Genomic DNA, 18,351 nt, shown 5'->3' on the forward strand with positions numbered 1-18,351 from the left:
TAATTTCTTACATTAAACTCACGCACTTATGGAATCCAGGTGTTAACAACTGGCGGCACCTCATCGATATCCCCCTCGTTTCTAGCAAAGAATGGCAGAAGAAAATCAACTAGCTGTCTTTGAGGAAGATACGCCTATCACCCCAATTCATTCTCAAGCACCGACTATGCATGCGCCACCACCACACGTGTCTCCTGCAGGCGTGCCACCAGCACATCGGGAAGCTTCCCCGACTCATCTTCAGCCACCTGTATCTTCGGGCCCACACCCGGCATATTCAGGAGGGCAGCCATCTTCCGCAGCTGATGATCGTGCACGTATTGCAGTACTTGAGAGCACGGTCAATCAACTGGCTGCCACCATGGCCACCAATATGGCCGAGCTCATGGCCCTACTCAAAGGCCCAAATCGCGCTTCTTCGAGCTTCACCCCACCTCCTGGGTACGGGCCAGCGATCGATCCAAGCCCATGTGCCCAACCGACCTTGATCCCCGATAATGGAGATACGTTTGCCCCAACGATAGTGAACGCGCCGGCGGCCCATCCGGTTAACAATCTTCCAGCACCACCTGCTTCAGCGACAATGTTGGAACCACCTACGCTCGTACCTCCACCGATCTCCACATCAGTCCCGGTTCCGGTCTCTGCGTCGGTCCCAGCTCCGACTTCCGCTGTCCCACCGCCGATCATTTTCCTGCCTACAACTGCCCAGGCTCCTGCTCACACTGCTGAACCTCCCTCGTACCAAGCTCCACAACCCCATATCGGCCTTTCTTACCAAGCTCCACCTCCCATAAATATAGCTTACTCTGAACCGGGCACGCCGAACCACGCGGCCCCTAGAGCTCCACCCACAAATTTTCTCCCGGAAACGGGGACTGAGCAGGAACAAAGATTGAAGAAGTTGGAAGAGAATATCCGAGCCCTACAATCAAGCGGCTCCCGCCTCGATGCCGGCGATGGCGATTGGAGTCTTTTCCCAGGTATGCAGCTACCCCCAAAGATTAAGGTACTTGAATTTCAGAGGTACTACGGCACCACCGACCCTCATCACCATCTCCGTCACTACCGGGGAAAAATGCTGCAGTACTGGGACTACGAAGAGTTCGTCATCCATACGTTCCAGGATAGTTTGGCAGGAGCGGCTCTGGATTGGTATATGTCACTGAAAGCTGCAGATATCCCTACGTGGACAGACCTCTCGAGCAAATTTATCGACCAATACAGGTACTGTGCGGAGACGCCCCCGACTCTGCTGGAGCTCAGCACGATGGAGATGACCGGTGACCAGGGCTTCGAGGCCTATGCAGTGAAGTGGCGGGCTAGAGCGGCGAAGCATGTCCCTCCGATCATTGAGGCACAACAGATCCAATTATTTCACTCTACTCTTAAAGGGGCCTACTACTTGCACTTGTTGGCCCACACGTCTTCATTCTCCAACCTTATCGACGCCGGAAAGAAGCTCAACATCGGCATTAAGCTCGGCAAGATAGAAGGTCCGGCCGAGAAAAAGGAGGGAGAGTCCTCGAAGAGGGCCGCCACTGGGACAGCGGGAAACAGGAAAGGGAAAGACACGTCCGTCAACACTGTCAACTCAGGGCACCAGGCTCCCCCGCAATATTCCATAAGTTACACGCCCGCACCACCGGCCACTCAAGCGTATGCCCTACCCTCGATGCATTATCAACAACAACCCTCCAACGCAGCAAGCTTACTATTCCGCTCCGCCGGCTTCCTTTCCGTCGTCGGTCCCGCAGCAATACGCCCATAATTATGCCCCTGCTCCTCCTCCGATTCAACAAAGTAGGCCCCGGCTTCAAGAAATCCTCAGCCGGTGCAACGGGCTCCGGCTCCGCAGGACCCACAGGGCATCGCAACACAAACGCGGCGTAAACAGTTCACACCTCTGCCGGCTCTGCTCTCCCACATATACCGGCAACTCCTCGCGGGTAACAAGATCCGATCGATAGCACCTAACCCTGATTTCGACCCAACCATCCAGGATCAGAGTCGGCGCTGCGAGTACCATCAGGGCGCACTCGGTCACACCACTGACAATTGTTGGAAGCTACAGGAGAGGATCCAACAGATGATTGATGACAAGCAGCTCACGTTCAACGCCGTCAAACCCCCGAACGTGCAATCAAATCCTCTTCCCGATCACGGGTCAAGCTCGGGACCCAGCATTAACATGATCAGTGTTTGCGCTATAGGGGAGTACGAAACCGGACATGAGGCACCAGCCCCGTTTGTGATCGAATATGTTCCTGCAGAAGCTGGTGTAGGGTACGCAGGGTTTGATGCCACGCCCGCCCCATTCGTGATAGAAGTCCCCGCACGAGAGCCATATCAAGACAGCAAGGTACCGTGGACCTACGAAGGAAGTGTTGGGAACCTCGAGAGTCAATTTAGCGTCATGGGCGTGACGCGCTCGGGTCGAGTCTATGAAAATCCAAAAGTCGCAAGCAAAGGGAAAGCCCTGGCAATGCCCGAAGTCGCCCCGAAAGCCTCGTCCATTCCCCAGAAGAAAGTGATTGAAGAAGAAGCTGAGGCCTTCATGAAGATAATTAAGGCGAGCGAGTATAAGGTGGTAGAGCAAATGGCCAAGTCTCCGGCCCATATTTCGTTACTCGCCCTCCTCTTGGGTTCAGAGCCACATCGTGAAGCGCTTCTGAAGGTCCTGACAGCAGCACAGATCCCCAAAGAGACGGCTCCGGAGCGGATTGAGGAAACTATCAGTTCGATCTTCTCCAACAACATTTCATTCTCAGATGATGAACTTCCCTCAAAAGGGTGGGCACACTCGCGGGCACTACACATTGTTTGCAAGTGCAATAACTTTATCATCGGTCGGGTCATGATCGACAATGGCTCGGCACTCAATGTTTGCCCGGTTTCCACGCTGAAGCAGATGAACATGGACTTTAACCGCATCCGTCTGAGCAAGACTGCGGTTCGAGCCTTCGACGGCTCTCGGAGGGAAGTAAATGGAGAGATCGACCTGGTGATCGAGGTGGGTCCCTGCTCATTCGCTGTTACGTTCCAAGTCCTAGACATCCCGAATGCTTTCAGCTTGTTGCTCGGGAGACCGTGGATCCATGCGGCTGGCGCCGTTCCTTTGTCCCTACACCAAAAGATCAAATTCATCGCAGAAGATCGACTTATCACGGTCAAGGGTGAGGAGGATTACGCCATTTACAAGGAGACAGTTGTTCCCTACATCAGTATCGGGAACGATCAAAACCTTCCCTTCCATTCATTTGAAACCATCTCCGTCATTCGAGACTACGGAGAGATCGGTCCAACCCGCGCTGACCGCATGGTGGGGAAGATTTTGCTGCGCCACAATTACATCCCGGGTTCCGGGCTTGGAGCACATGGGCAAGGGATCAACCGCCCCATCGAGGTTGAAGAATACAAGAACAGGAGGGGACTTGGTTTTCGCCCTTCCTGTCACGAGATTATTGAGGCCCGCAGGGGCAAGCACCTTCACCGTCTCGCTGCACGCTATGGGAAGATCAACAGGGGCATCCCGGTTCAGCTGCTCTCCTACTTTTTTCCTGGGCCTCCACACATCGTCGAAGGTACACTTGACGGTCTCTCCTCGGATTCAGACAGCGAGCTTGTTGACCTGCCAAACATATGCGCCGTCACCGAGGAGACAACTCCAGGGACTTACATCCGCCTCGCGCAGGAAAATGAGGAACTCAACAACTGGACCTCAATCCCGCGTTACTCGGCTGTAATCGCCGATGTGTAAGGCCATCTATGTTTTGATATTCCCCGCGTGTCGACATAGCCATAAGCCACACAACGAAAGGGATTCTTGTTATGACATTGCGCCTTCATCATTAATAAAATCCCTACATGCATTTTTCAGAATTCTCGCGTCTTCTTTCTTTCTCTCTCACTTATTCGTAGCACTTTAAATTTTCTAAGACAATTTATTTAAATCGCCAGGCTTCACTCGAATCTGAGTCTTCGACGCGTCGATTTGAACCCATCGGAGGAACTCCTTGAAGAGTCCCGACCCATATACTTCGGGGAAGGACTTGACGAGGATGGTCGAGTGCCCGAGATAGAAGAGAGTTTGCGCTGCCTTGAGAACCGCCAACTCACTTCCGTGGAGCCGACAGAGGAGATCAATGTGGGTACCGAAGAAGAACCTCGCATTCTGATGATTGGGACGGGTCTCGACCCTACACAACGAGCCAGGATGATCGAATTTCTAAAAGACTACCAAGAGGTCTTTGCTTGGTCCTACGCCGACATGCCGGGCTTAGATCCGTCGATAGTTAAGCACTTCCTACCGCTTGATACAGAGAGGTTTCCACCCAAGCGACAGCACTTACGGCGGCAACGTGCCGGCCTTCTCCTCCGCATCAAAGAGGAGATTATCAAACAGATCAACGCAGGGTTCCTGGAAGTTTGCAATTATTCTGAGTGGGTAGCGAATATCGTGCCCGTGGAGAAGAAGGATGGAAGAGTTAGAGTTTGCGTCGACTACCGAGATCTCAACAAAGCCAGTCCCAAAGATAACTTCCCCCTACCTCACATTGACGTCTTAGTCGACAACACAGCACGCCACACGTTGTTCTCCTTCATGGATGGCTTCTCCGGATATAACCAGATTCGGATGGCCGAAGAGGACAAGATCAAGACGACGTTCATCACAATGTGGGGCACTTTCTGTTACCGAGTCATGCCCTTCGGCCTCAAAAACGCCGGGGCAACGTATCAAAGGGCGATGGTCACGCTATTCCACGACATGATGCACAAAGAGATCGAGGTCTACGTTGACGACATGATTGCCAAATCCAAAGAAGGAGAGGACCACCTGGTTAATTTAAAACGCCTTTTTGACCGCCTCAAGAGGTACAAGCTCAGACTCAACCCGACGAAGTGCACATTCGGCGCTAAGTAAGGGAAATTGTTAGGATTTGTGGTCAGTGAGCGAGGCATTGAGGTTGACCCGGACAAGGTGAAGGCAATCAGGGAGCTACGTCCGCCATCGACGGCCCGCGAAGTACGAGGTTTCTTGGGACGGCTGAACTACATTGCAAGATTTATCGCAAACCTGACAGACAAATGTCAACCACTCTTTCGTCTGCTTCGTAAAAATGCGGCAATTGAGTGGGACGGGGAATGTCAGAAGGCCTTCGATACTATCAAGGCATACTTGGCTCAGCCACCAGTGCTAGTTCCGCCGACACCAGATCGTCCGCTGATCCTTTACTTGACAGTGCGCCGACAATCCCTAGGATGCATGTTAGGGCAGGAAGACGAGTCCACGCGTGCAGAACACGCCATTTATTATTTGAGCAAGAAGTTTACCGAAGGGGAGTCTGACTACCCGGAGATTGAGAAGATATGTTGCGCGCTAGTATGGGTTATGCAGAGACTTCGACAATACACGCTCTACCACACTATCCGCTTATTGTCAAAGGCGGATCCCCTAAAGTACTTGCTCGATAGTCCATCTTCCATGAAGAACATTTCAAAGTGGCGATGTCAGCTGACGGAGTACGACATTGAATATGTGCCCCGCACATTAGTTAAGGGGCAGGCAATTGCAGATCACTTAGCGGAGTTCCCAATCGAAGACGATACGCCAATCAACTCTAATTTTTCGGACGAAGGGATTCTCCAAGTGGATAGTGAGGAGAACAAATTTGCATGGAAGATGTATTTCGACGGCGCAGTGAATTCCACCGGTTCCGGCATTGGTGCAGTACTGATATCCCCCAACGGACGCTATTATCCGATTACAGCAAAAGTCGACTTTCCCTGCACCAACAACGTGGCTGAATACGAGGCATGCATCCTTGGCCTGCAAGCGGCGATCGACTTCAAGGTGAAGGAGTTAGAAGTGTTCGGAGATTCTATGCTTACAATCTTCCAGACTCTGAGGCAATGGAAGACAAAGGACGAAAAGCTAGTGCCATATCACGAGTATCTTGAGGAGTTAGCGGAGAACTTCGAGAAAATCTCATTCACATACACACCTCGCATCAAGAACCAATTTGCAGATGCACTTGCGACGCTCGCTTCCATGGTGAGCATCACGAAAGAAAACCTCATTGAACCACTCGAGATCGAGATCGCCAAAGGCCCTGCTCACTACGACGCAATTGAAGCGACTGATGAGCAGCCATGGTACGAAGACATTAAGCATTTCTTGCAAACTGGTCAATACCCTACATTCGCTAACCGTCGTGATCGAAAAACACTTCGGCGACTCGCAGCACATTATTTCCTGAGTGGAGAAACTCTCTATCGCCGTTCTTTCGACGCCACACTACTCCGGTGTATTGACGAAGTCGAGGCACAACGTCTCATGGGAGAGATACACGAAGGGAGCTGCGGACCCCACATGAGCGGGCTTATGCTTGCCAAGAAACTAATGCGTTTAGGTTACTTTTGGTCCACCATGGAAGCCGATTGCGTCAAACACGTCAAGCACTGCCACTTGTGCCAGGTATACGCCGACCAGATCAAAGCACCGCCTAACGAGTTGCGCCCGATGGCAGCCCCATGGCCCTTTTCAATGTGGGGTATCGACGTGATCGGTCCTATCAACCCCAAAGCATCCAACGGACACCAATTCATTTTGGTGGCGATAGACTATTTTACCAAGTGGATCGAGGCCGTAACGCTTGCTGCAGTCACTGCAAATGTTGTGGCACGTTTTCTCAAGCGTGACATCATCGCCTGATACGGAGTCCCCGAGACGATCATCACCGACAATGCTAAGAACCTGAACAACAGGGTCATTGACGAGCTTTGTGAGCCATTCAAAGTGCATCACCGCAACTCCACTCCATACCGTCCCCAAATGAACGGTGCAGTGGAGGCTGCAAACAAAAATATCAAGAAGATCATCGAGAAAATGACGGTGACTTACAAAGATTGGCACGAGATGCTTCCTTTCGCGCTCTTGGCATATCGAACATCTATCCGCTCTTCAACCGGGGCAACTCCGTATTCTTTGGTCTACGGCATGGAGGCTGTCCTCCCGATCGAAGTGGAGATTCCTTTCATGAGGGTCCTCGCCGAGACCGAACTTGAAGAAGCGGAATGGGCGAAACAACGTTGTGAACAGCTCAATCTCATTGACGAGAAGCGGCTAACAGCACTCTGTCACGGCCAATGCTACCAACAGAGAATGGCCCGAGCGTTCAATGCGAGAGTCCGCCACCGCGAGTTCAAACCCAGTGACCTCGTCCTGCGGAAAGTCTTACATATTACACCTGATTCTCGGGGCAAGTTCGCATACAAGTACGACGGGCCTTTTGTCGTCAAGGAAGTCTTCTCCGGAGGGGCAATTATCTTAAACGACATGGACGGGACCGAAAATGCGCTCCCAATCAACGCCGATGCCCTTAAGAAGTACTATCCCTTATTGGGTGCTTCGTCGTTCTACAGCCGTTACATGTCCCCGCAGCTACAACTCACACTTCCAACACTTGTCTTCTTTCGTATTCTTCAGGCTTCGCGCCCGTTTTACTTCAGCGCATTTTCTGTTATCAACATTTATGCCATCTCCATCCAATCCTTCCATATAAGGACATCTCTGAGAGAAAAAGAATAATTTTCCCGCTAGGTCGAAAACCTCCTCGAGGCGACCTAGGCAAAAATTAGGGAATGAGGGGCACGACTTAAAATCCCGCAAAGGGGAGCCGTGGCAAAAGGAGAGCATGAATTATATCCTTGCTAGGTTGAAAACCCACAAAAGGCGGTCTAGGCAAAAGTTAAAGGAACTGAGAGGTGCGATCGGACCCTATCTTGGGCAATCGTAGCAAAAGGAGAGCATTCATGAGAGAAAAGTCAAAATAAAATACCCCGTCAGGTCATCGCGAGTTTTGCGGCCTGGGCAAAAATTAGGGGAAATTGTCGGTTCAACCACGAAAGAGCTGCGACACCTCGTGTGGAGCTATGACAAGTAGTGGTTTAGCGGTTTTCAATGCAGGCAAACTCTCTTCGACTCTACGGGTTCAAGACATGCCTCGAAATGAGTTCGAATCGTCGTATCCTTGATTTAGAGGATTCCTAAAGATCCTTCCTTTTACCTTCATGCAAAAACTCTGCGGGTCATGCCCGTCTTGTAAAGGCCATTCCTTCAAGTCAAATACATGTCATACTCGGGGACGCGGCCACCCCTCAAACGGTCACTGAATTTAAATTCCTGGAATATCATTACATAGATTTCTTTACATATCGCAATTTCAGCAAGTTCTGCGCGACTGACAACGATCGTCAGTTATCGTTTTCCTGCATACAGGTCTGAGTGTACAGGTCCCGGGAGGCGTCCCCCCGAGCGGGCGTATGTCTGTCTCATTTGACAAGTCGCAGTCCCTATCCGGGTGAAGGACCCGAAAAGGAGCACACGTCAACTTCGCCAAACAAACCCATAGGCACACGACCAGCGACAGGGCGCGGTTATCACTGCATTATTTCAGCACAATACCGGCTTAACACCGAACAGATAGCCCTACACTACCCCATAACAGTGATTCTTACTCTCGCATTCACTGTTCTTCGGACTTCGTGTCCACATTTACTACTTTTTGGACTTTGCGTCCACGGACTTTGCGTCCATTTTTACTGCTTTTCGGACTTCGCGTCCAAGACTTCGTGTCCATCTTTACTGCTTTTAGGACTTCGTGTCCATCTTTACTGCTTTTCGAACTTCGCGTCCAGGACTTCGTGTCCATCTTTACCGCTTTTCGGACTTCGCGTCCAGGACTTCGTGTCCATCTTTACCGCTTTTCGGACTTCGCGTCCAGGACTTCGTGTCCATCTTTACCGCTTTTCGGACTTCGTGTGTCCATCTTTACTGCTTTTCGGACTTCGTGTCCACATTCATTGCATTCCGGACTTCGAGTCCGTGTCTACTGCATTCCGGACTTCGTGTCCTCATTTACTGCTTTCCGGACTTCGTGTCCGCATTCACTGCATTTTGGACTCCGCGTCCGCATCTATTGCATTTTGGACTTCGCGTCCACATTCATTGCATTCCGGACTTCGTGTCCGCATTTACTACTTTTTGGACTTCGTGTCCTCACTTAATGTCTTTCAAGTATGCGTCCACAGTTACTAATTTATGATTTTTACTATTTTTGCAACAGTCCCACATATTAGCAAAAACGAGGAGAATTGCCAAACGGTCGCCAGGACCAAACGAGGTGCTTCTTATAGTCTTTGGCTGCATCCTCTATCCGAGCACGCAACCAAAGAGGGGCAAGCTATCAGCACCTAATTTCGGTCCATCGGCTCCGAGGGGGGCAAAATTGTCATTTCCCAATTTATCACCTTTTCTTAAAAAAAATTAAATTAAATTATTTTTAATTAAATTAAATATGTTAAAGAAAAAAAAAGAAGAAAAAGAAAAAAGAAAAGAGTCGGGCAAGGCCGGGCAGCGTTGACCGGCTGCCCGTGACCGCCAGCCCTAATTAAAAAAACAAACAAACAAATCGGGCAAGCCGGGCAGCGCTCGCCGGCTGCCCGCGATCCCCGCCGGCCCGGAACTGTCCCCAAATCGCGGTTCTCCGCGATTTTCTCCAAATCGGCTGAAATCTTAACGGAAACGGGGAAGAAATTGCAATTAAATAAACAGAAATGGAATTCGGATGGGGAGGAACAAGGCCCATAGAACGAAATCGAAAAATTGGCTCTCGTTTCGGGGAATTTGGAGTTCGGAGAATTCGGGGAACCGTCGCCGGAATACCGCAAAAACTCCCCGATTCCAGCCACTTAAACTCCGGTGAGGCCCAAATCGACCACGGCGGAGTGCCGGCGGCGCCCAGAGCTACCTCCCGCGTCCATTCCGGCCGTCGTCGCGGCGTACAGGGGCGAGAACCGCCGCCCCCAGCCTCGTCGCCGTCGTTGCCCCCAATCCCGGCCGCCCTTTAGCTAACGGGCCTCGGCCCAGTTCTTTTTTTCGCAGGCCCAACCCAAGCCCAGCCAGGCCCAACGCCCAGTCCAGCCCAGCTTCTCTTCCGGGCGGTTTCTCCTTCGGGCGGGCGATCCGATCCGACCCGATTGTCCGGCGATTTTTTTTTTATTTTCAGAGAAGCCCCTCAACTTTCCGGATTATGTAAATTCTCGACTTAGTGGCATGATTAGGGCTCATTTCCTGAATATTATTGCTTGCTTGATTGGATATAATGTGAATTGAGTGTTCTTGGGTCGCGTGGGTGATCAGATTTGTCCCGAACTCGATTTTACGAACTTTCCATTTTGTTACATTTCTGTCCAGAGGACTCATTTTATTTTTTTTAGATCTGTTCCGAACCCTAAAATTTATTTTCAACCAAGTCCCGGTCATTTTATTATTTTTCAATCAGTCCTTGGATTTTTCAGAATTTCTCAAGCGTCCCAAAGGACTTTCCAAGTTGTTTCAGTTTAGTCCCTAGGCCATTTTTCACCCTTTTCAGATCTGCCCTGAATTTCAAAATTTCTTTTCAATCCAGTCCCAGTCATTTCACTATTTCCCAATCAGTCCTAGAGTTCCCAGAATTTTTCAAGCATCCCAAAAAACTTTCCAAGTTATTTCAGTTTAGTCCTGGGGCCATTTTTTTATTTCCAGATCAGTCCCGATTTTCAAATTCATTTCAAATAAGCCCTAGGACACTTTCAGTAATTTTTTACACAGTTCTCATTTTTTAGAATTTTCAAATCAGTCCCCAATCTTTTAGAATTTTTAGATCAGTCCCCAATTTTTTAGAATTTTCAAATCAGTCCCTGCTCTTTTAAAATCGTTCAATTCAGTCCCCTGGACATTTTCTAAAATATCCTGCCCTTTTCTACTTGGATCACCCACCGACAATGCATGTGCCCCATTTAAATATTTCAATTTTGTAATTATGTGAGCATGTCGGAAATTAGAGTTTATTGGGCGGTCAACTAATGGCCATTTCGACGGCTCGAAATCCGTAGACTAAAGCATTCGGCAAGTTTTCTAATTAACCTAAAATTCTACATACGGGATAATCGGAACGTTAAATTTGGCTAAATTAAATCACTTGATTTCTTTAGATGGATTGCACGAATTGATTAATAATTTGTAATCGCGTCGACAGTCCAAAAACTGTTAGTCATGCCCTTTTCAAAATTCACAATTTCAAAAGCACCGAGATACGTACAGGGTAATCTTGATTTTCATGCACACACATATTTACCGATTCAAGGGTATGATTACCGGTTCTTGTCCTGCCGTAATCCTAGCGTAGGTTTGTGTTTAGAACGGGTTAAAACATAAAAAAAACATATTAATCTCAAACTCAGCTTAAATCAAACATGGGCAATAGGCAATTAGAGGGTTAGGTTTTTGGGTTTTAGGTTAAAATACTTTTAATCTGTAAAAAAACCATATTGTCGCGATACAGAATAATCTAAAAACAACCCACACATTCGAGACTTGACTATGGACATCACGTCTGTCGGGTCCGTTTGAATAATGCTGAATGCTACATACCCTATCCATCACCCTTTTATTTGTTTTAAGGTAGGATTTGTATGCCAATATACCCGGTTAATAATCAGTTAATTCACGTAAATTCGGCGATAACAAAACCCTATTGATTGTTTAGTTGAGCTTACTTGTTACATCTTTTGCACTAGATTGTTATGCGGATCGAGCCCGATCCTTTAGGACTTGATTCACACTGGGTCCAATGCCCATAACCGTCGATCACGGGATCCAATACCCCCATACACCGAGTGCGCATTTAATTTAATTTTCGGTCTTTTCCAAACTATACGGTGAGCATGAGTGAAATCATGGCCAAATGCGAACCGACCGGGATTTAGTCATTATAGCTTGTCTTTATTTATTTGAGAGAACAATGTAAGGTTTTATATTATACATATATTCATGTAAAATCCCGGTTGGAGAGTAGATGGTCAGAGTGTTTCTTCGAATTTACGGTGTCAAAACGCGTAAGATGAGCGAAACTTAATCATGCGGTAAATAAATAAAATGGCAAGCCTAGCAAGTTAGAGTACCGAAAGGGCGTGTGGGATATAGGCCCACACGTAATAGAACCCCTGAATTCGGAATTTCCGGTTCCGTACAGACCATTGCCTTAACATACTAGGTGTATCCCATACCCCTAGACCCGGGTAACTTGCCGGCCCTCGACTTTCGGGTCGTAAAATGGCAAGTGACGACTCCTTCTCACGTGCTTCCGTCGCGCGTCCCCGGGAAGGTGGACACTCCCAAGCCGCGCTGCATTTAGTCGCGCGCATGCGTGCCCCGACGAGACGAAATTCGGGTGCGCACATTCATCATTAAAAAAATTGCCACTACATGGCATTTAGTTTGTAGTGGTGCTTTTGTGGAAGGTAATTATATTTCAATAGCTAGGTTTAAGTCCCTTTCATGAAACTTAGTTACGTTTTTCAAGGAGGTGCATACGCTCTTTCAATTATTCAATCAATCTCTTGTAACGTGTGGTCATGCTTGTTGGGTCTTTTTTTTTATTTCGAGGAAATTTAGGCCATAAGGAATTCGAAAGATGTATTGTATAATCGAAATGTTGCTTATTATCTTGGTTTGTTTTAACTTTGAGAATGTTGTGCCATGGGTTTTTCCTATAAGAGGTGTATAAGTGGCCATTGCATTTAAATATGGACCATAGGCAAACTTGAAGATAGATGAATGTGCATTGAAAGCTATTCATAATGAAGATCAACGAACTGAATTATTAATAGTGCATACTGAAAGTACAGAGGCACATATCAAACAAGTAATGGAGGAGGTGATTGAGGGTGTGATCAGTCAAACTTGGGAGAAATAATTTCGTCCTTATCGATCAGGTTTCAATTAGCTTTATACTTTCCAAATTCACGTAAACAATTTTCTTCTTTCATACAAACATGAAAGAGCACTAATGATATTGAGTTATGTCTTGAATTATCTCAATTAGAAAGACACATGCCAAATTGCCATATGAAAAGTGGAGAAGGTAATTACTAATATTAGAAAATTTATTATTTTGGAATGATTCTTCAAAATTATGCACAACATTTTGTTTCTTAGAAAGATTACGTAAATCAGCTATTAATAAAGATTTGTTTGATTAACATCATCCTCAATAATATTTTGTGTTCCATGAGAACAAATTTTCATAAGGAGGCAATACGTTGTCCTTTCTATTATGAGCCATAAAAACCAGTGACAACAGAATGTCATAAGCTGACAACATATTGTCCCACACACTTTTGCCCTTTTTAATGGGCTCACGAACTAGAACTGGATAAGAAAGAAGGGTGGATGATAGAACCAACTAAATTCACTCGATAAGATAACTCGGAACGAGTAAGAAAAATAGATTTGATTCGCCACGCTCAAGGATGAACAATAAGAATCGGGGTTTTCGCCACTAAACAAGGAACTTATTCATATAAGAAAAGAGAGGAAACGCTCTAGGCAATTTCATTCAAAATATTCACCAATAAGTGCTTTTGAGATATCCTCTTACAATTAAGTAAATAGCATATATATAGAGGGTAGACACCTCCATTGACTTTAGAATAGGAAACTGACATCTAAACTCCTCTAGATTACTTTCCTAAAATAAAATAAGGAAACAATCTGAAATAGGAAACTTAAACTACTGAATCAAGCTAATATAGGAAATAATATCTAATTAAGAGAAACTATATTATAGCAATATATTAAATTTAATATATAATTAAGCTAAATTCTTGTTCCAAAGTCTTCTAAAATGCGTGTTTGGACCCGAAAATTCGAATACGCGTTGGGCTGCAATCTGAAGCACACCATGTAGGAATCACGCGCCTAACATAGCAATAGCGGGAAGCAGAAAATTCAAAATTTTCTATCGTGCAAAACCTAAGAACATGATCATACTAGAAGAATAGAGGCAGAAAAGCGTATTGGGCGCGATCTTATCGCGTAGAACTAATGTCGGCTCACCAAACCAAGCGCTTCATGTGTCACGCCTCTACCGGTATGCACGTCAACCTTATCGACGAAACTCCGGGCTTGACGGTGCTAGCGGCTTATACTCGAAGGAAGGCACTTACACAAGATAAAACTTTTAAACTAATGGATCTGAATAGGGCCCTTGAGCTAGATGTAATCATATTCCAACTTGCGAATCAGATAATTCCTTAACCCAAACATCGATGCTTTAAAGCATGGACCTAGGTGCCTATATATAGGGCTTTGGAGGAGGGATGGATGGATTCTCAAATCAATGTGGGATTGCCAAGAGTATGTTCTCTATGTGCCATTTCGCACATCCTTCTTGGGCCAAGTGGTTGGCTTGCCTCCATGCCACGTGTTGACTTCTCATTGGTCTACTTGTCATCATATGATTGGACCAAGTGTCGTACCCGATTCGTCCAAGTGTCAACTTATGATTTGGCCACTTGTCATTGCTTGACTATGCCACATGTTGACACATGATCAGTCCACTTATTTGATCCATTTTATCTAATAATCTGAATCCAATCAATCAGGAAGTTTAATCTTATTAAACTTTCGACATTTCCGTCTTGTGCTTAACCTCATCCAATCTCTACTAGATGAAGTCGCCTTCATCATTCGCCAATTCGGTTGTTGCGTGTGATCGTGTAGGTTCCCAATTACATTGGCAGAAATATCGAAATCTCTATTTCGACATTACAAACAGTGAGCGGCATCTAACAATGCATCATTGTTATCCAAGCAATCGGAAAAGTCAACTGTTTGAAGAACCTATGAACTATGTTACCTTGCAGCAATGTCCCTTTGCCCTCTATATCTCGATCGAGCCCAAGGCATGGTCGATATTATCCTTTGGATGGCTCAATCTCTTTTCTTGGTTCCGGGTAAGTCTATCAGAACAAATAAACTCGATATCTCTATATCGACTCATTTGGGTATGCGCATACACTTCCAAACTTCACCCACCAAGGGGCCCAATGAGATATCGCTCTCATTACGAAGGAATGAAAAATCCTATCTTGGTCACTCACATTCCTCTCCATGCTCTGTGACATACCCAATAACTATCTTTATAACTAGCCTTTTATGATGGCGTTCGACAGCTTCAAAATATACGACATTATATGAAAGAATCCATGGTGACTTTAAGTCAAAGGACCTCTACGCCATAGTCACTATGAAAAGTGCTAATGACAATCTCGTAACGACCCATGTAGCAGTCTCATGACGGGTCAGTCCAGTACGCATTACCCTTAATGCATACCTGTGGTGTGACTTAATGTCTCTACATCCATGACTTGTGAAATTTAGTCATCAATCGCCACCACACTGGCCTTGCTGCATTATTGTCGTCCTAGTTAACGATAATACTTTGACCAGGGACATTTGTAAATAGTGTTCATCATTGATAGAATCTCACAATCAAGTCATACTTGATGCCTATCGAACTTACTAGACGTTATCGTATAAAATGAAAACACAATCACATGATAACATAAATGCCTCATGGTATATAAATGTCATAATACAGAATTGATTACATATTGCTTCTAGGGCACACATCAATCCCAACACATCATCCCCTCTCGGTTGGAAAAATACGCGTCCTCGAGTCTTCATCAATCTTCTCTTGATCTTCATGCGTGCGCTTCGGTGCTTTTTAGCTTACCACTTAATGATCAACTTTTCTGTCTGGACTCTCTACTATAATTCTTCATAGATCGACTTCTTTTTGCTTCCTTGCTAACCATCTCTTTAGCTGAATTGTTGCTGCTTTCCCGATGGAGTCATAGATGCTTCGGCTAACTTGGCTCAATTAGACTTAACAACCCTAATAAAATCTTCCATGGCAATTTCTCTTTGAACCTACATCTGGCCTGCGTTTAAAATCAGTTCACTTTGGACCTTCTCTGGAGAGTTTGAAATTAGTTCCTCCCGAAGAATCTTGCCAATCGCTAAATCCTTCTCGATCAGAACATTATTATCTTGTGATGCTTGAGCTGCTTCATTCTTGGACTCTATTTCTTCGTCTTTTAATTTGCCACCCTTCATAGAAGCTTTTTCAAGTTGTACCTTTTCCTCAACATCAACAATCGTCATATGAAAAGCATTTGTTTTTCCATTCTCAAGAGGATAGGTAGACTTCATGCAATCGTCTTCAGATTCATAGAGATGTTCTTCGTATCCCAAAGGAAAGAATCTGACCTTTAAGAGTTGTTTCATACGCCTCCACGTAAATACCAAATCCCTTCCATCTTGAAAACGATTGTTTTGCAATTTCCCCCACCAAGTATAAGCTTTGCCCTTTAACCGATAAACAACTCTATCAATTCGGCTACCATCATCGGGGATGTCATAGTAGTCGAAGAATCGATCCTCATTCGAAATCCACACCAAGAATTTCTCGGCACTCATGCTTCCGTTGAAAGTCGGGATTTTCTTTGGACGATAATCCTTCTGCACCCATAGATGTCTTCTTATTCCACTGGAACTCTCGAAGGCTTGGGTCACTCACTCGAGTCGTGCTAAAATCTCTTCTCTTCGTTGGAATGTGAGGAGCAGGTCTTGGTCGAAAGTAAGCCCTCTTGGAACTCATTTGGGGTTGCCTTTAGCCATTATTTTCGCATATTTAGCAAAATCCACTCAATCACACGTGTGTTCACTCAGCCAACAAAAATAGAACCTTCGCTCTGACACAAAATGATGGGCTCACGAATCAAAACTGGATAAAAAAGAATGGTGGAGGATAGAACCAATTAAACTCACTTGATAAGATAACTCGCTACGAGTAAGAAAAGTCGCTTTGATTCGCCACACTCAAGGATAAACGATAATAATCGAGAATTTCGCCGTTAAATAAGGACCTTGTTCGGATAAGAAAAGATAGGAAACGCTTTAGGCAATTTCATTCAAAATATTCATCAATAAGTGTTTTTGAGATATCCTCTTACAATGAGGTGAATTGCATATATATAGAGGGTAGACACCTCCCTTGACTCTATAATAGGAATCTGACATCTAAACTCTTCTAGATTACTTTCCTAAAATAAAATAAGTAAACAATCTGAAATAGGAAACTTAAGACTACTGAATCAAGCTAATATATTAAATAATATCTAATTAAGAGAGAATATATTATAGCAATATGAGAAACTTAATATCTAATTAAGCTAAATTCTTGTTCCGAAGTCTTATAGAATGCGTGTTTGGACCCGAAAATTCGAATACGCGTTGGGCTGCAATCTAAAGCACATCAACTTTGACAACACGTTTGACAACATTCAGTGGCGAAATTACAATCTGTTGACACAAAAATTTTGAAATTTTCTAATGAGTGGGAATTTTTCGGCGTAGTTTTTTATTTTTTCAAACAAAGGCCGATGTTTGAAAAGCGTCGGCATTGAAAAACAACATCGGCCCTTGGCCCGTCTAAGGTGACGTATCTGAAGAGTCGGGAAAAGTTCTAAAAGCATCGGGATAGGGTAAACAAACAACGACGGTTTCTTTTGCGTCGGCTAAAGCTCCAAAAACATTAGCACATGATTAACAAAAGTTGACGTTTTCGGAAATGTCGGCTAAAACTGGTCAATCAAGACGTTTTGAAAATGTGTTGGAATAGACCCATTTCGGCCAATTTTTGCCGATGCTTTCCATTGCATCAGGACCGAAACGTCACCAAAACCACAATCTGCTGTACTGCTGAGAGGTGAAGTTTTTCCAATTGTGGATTTTTCTCCATTCACATTGCTCCAACCGAAGGCCTTCTTAAGAAGAAGAGATGCCATAACACCTAAATCATCAATCTATGTTGATAGTTCAAGTGTTACTTAGATAGATGAACTAACAAGTCCTATTGAATATTACTTCTATTCACAACAACAATTAAATCATGCCAAGTAATTTTCCATAACAATAACAATGAAATACCATGATTTTGATCATATTATCTGGAATCTTAAATGAAAAATCTAATGGTCACTTGAAAAAAATATAATAAATCGTATTGTTTTATGATTACATATAATTTTATATAATTAAAATATATTTCTATGGAGAAGGACGGAGCCGGTGAATGCTTATTCTTGCTCTCACTTATGTTGTATGCTTTTTCTAATTTAGTTACATGAATAGATTAAATAAATATTTTGCTTAATATAAACCTTAATATGCTTTTTTGTAACTTTATGTTGGTAGGCCTAGATGAGATTGAGATGTAGAATTTCTAAAAAGATTTATTTTGTTCTAATCCGGTACAAAATTGTTAAATATATATCATTAGACAAACTTCATTTTCATTACTTTTAAGGGTGATGCTATCATGATTGTTTGTTAAAAATAACTGCCGTAGTTGTTTTATTTTGGACCGTTGGATTGAATTTTGCAAGATTCAAGCC

At 45.1% G+C, this 18,351-nt stretch overlaps 1 protein-coding gene across 1 annotated transcript; it reads left to right on the forward strand.

Annotated features, from left to right (window-relative positions):
* Window positions 1-985: 985 nt before the first annotated feature.
* On the forward strand, window positions 986-1,771 carry LOC116206136. Its single transcript, XM_031538913.1, has one exon. It carries the CDS (start codon window positions 986-988, stop codon window positions 1,769-1,771), a length of 786 nt encoding a protein of 261 aa, XP_031394773.1.
* The last annotated feature ends 16,580 nt before the right edge of the window (window positions 1,772-18,351 follow it).

Source organism: Punica granatum, chromosome 1 (assembly GCF_007655135.1).
Source record: "Punica granatum isolate Tunisia-2019 chromosome 1, ASM765513v2, whole genome shotgun sequence".
Taxonomy (NCBI): Eukaryota; Viridiplantae; Streptophyta; class Magnoliopsida; order Myrtales; family Lythraceae; genus Punica; species Punica granatum.

Bases quoted from the DNA above. Each gene is read 5' to 3' on its own strand.
- LOC116206136 (XM_031538913.1), top strand. From the start codon at position 986: ATGCAGCTACCCCCAAAGATTAAGGTACTTGAATTTCAGAGGTACTAC.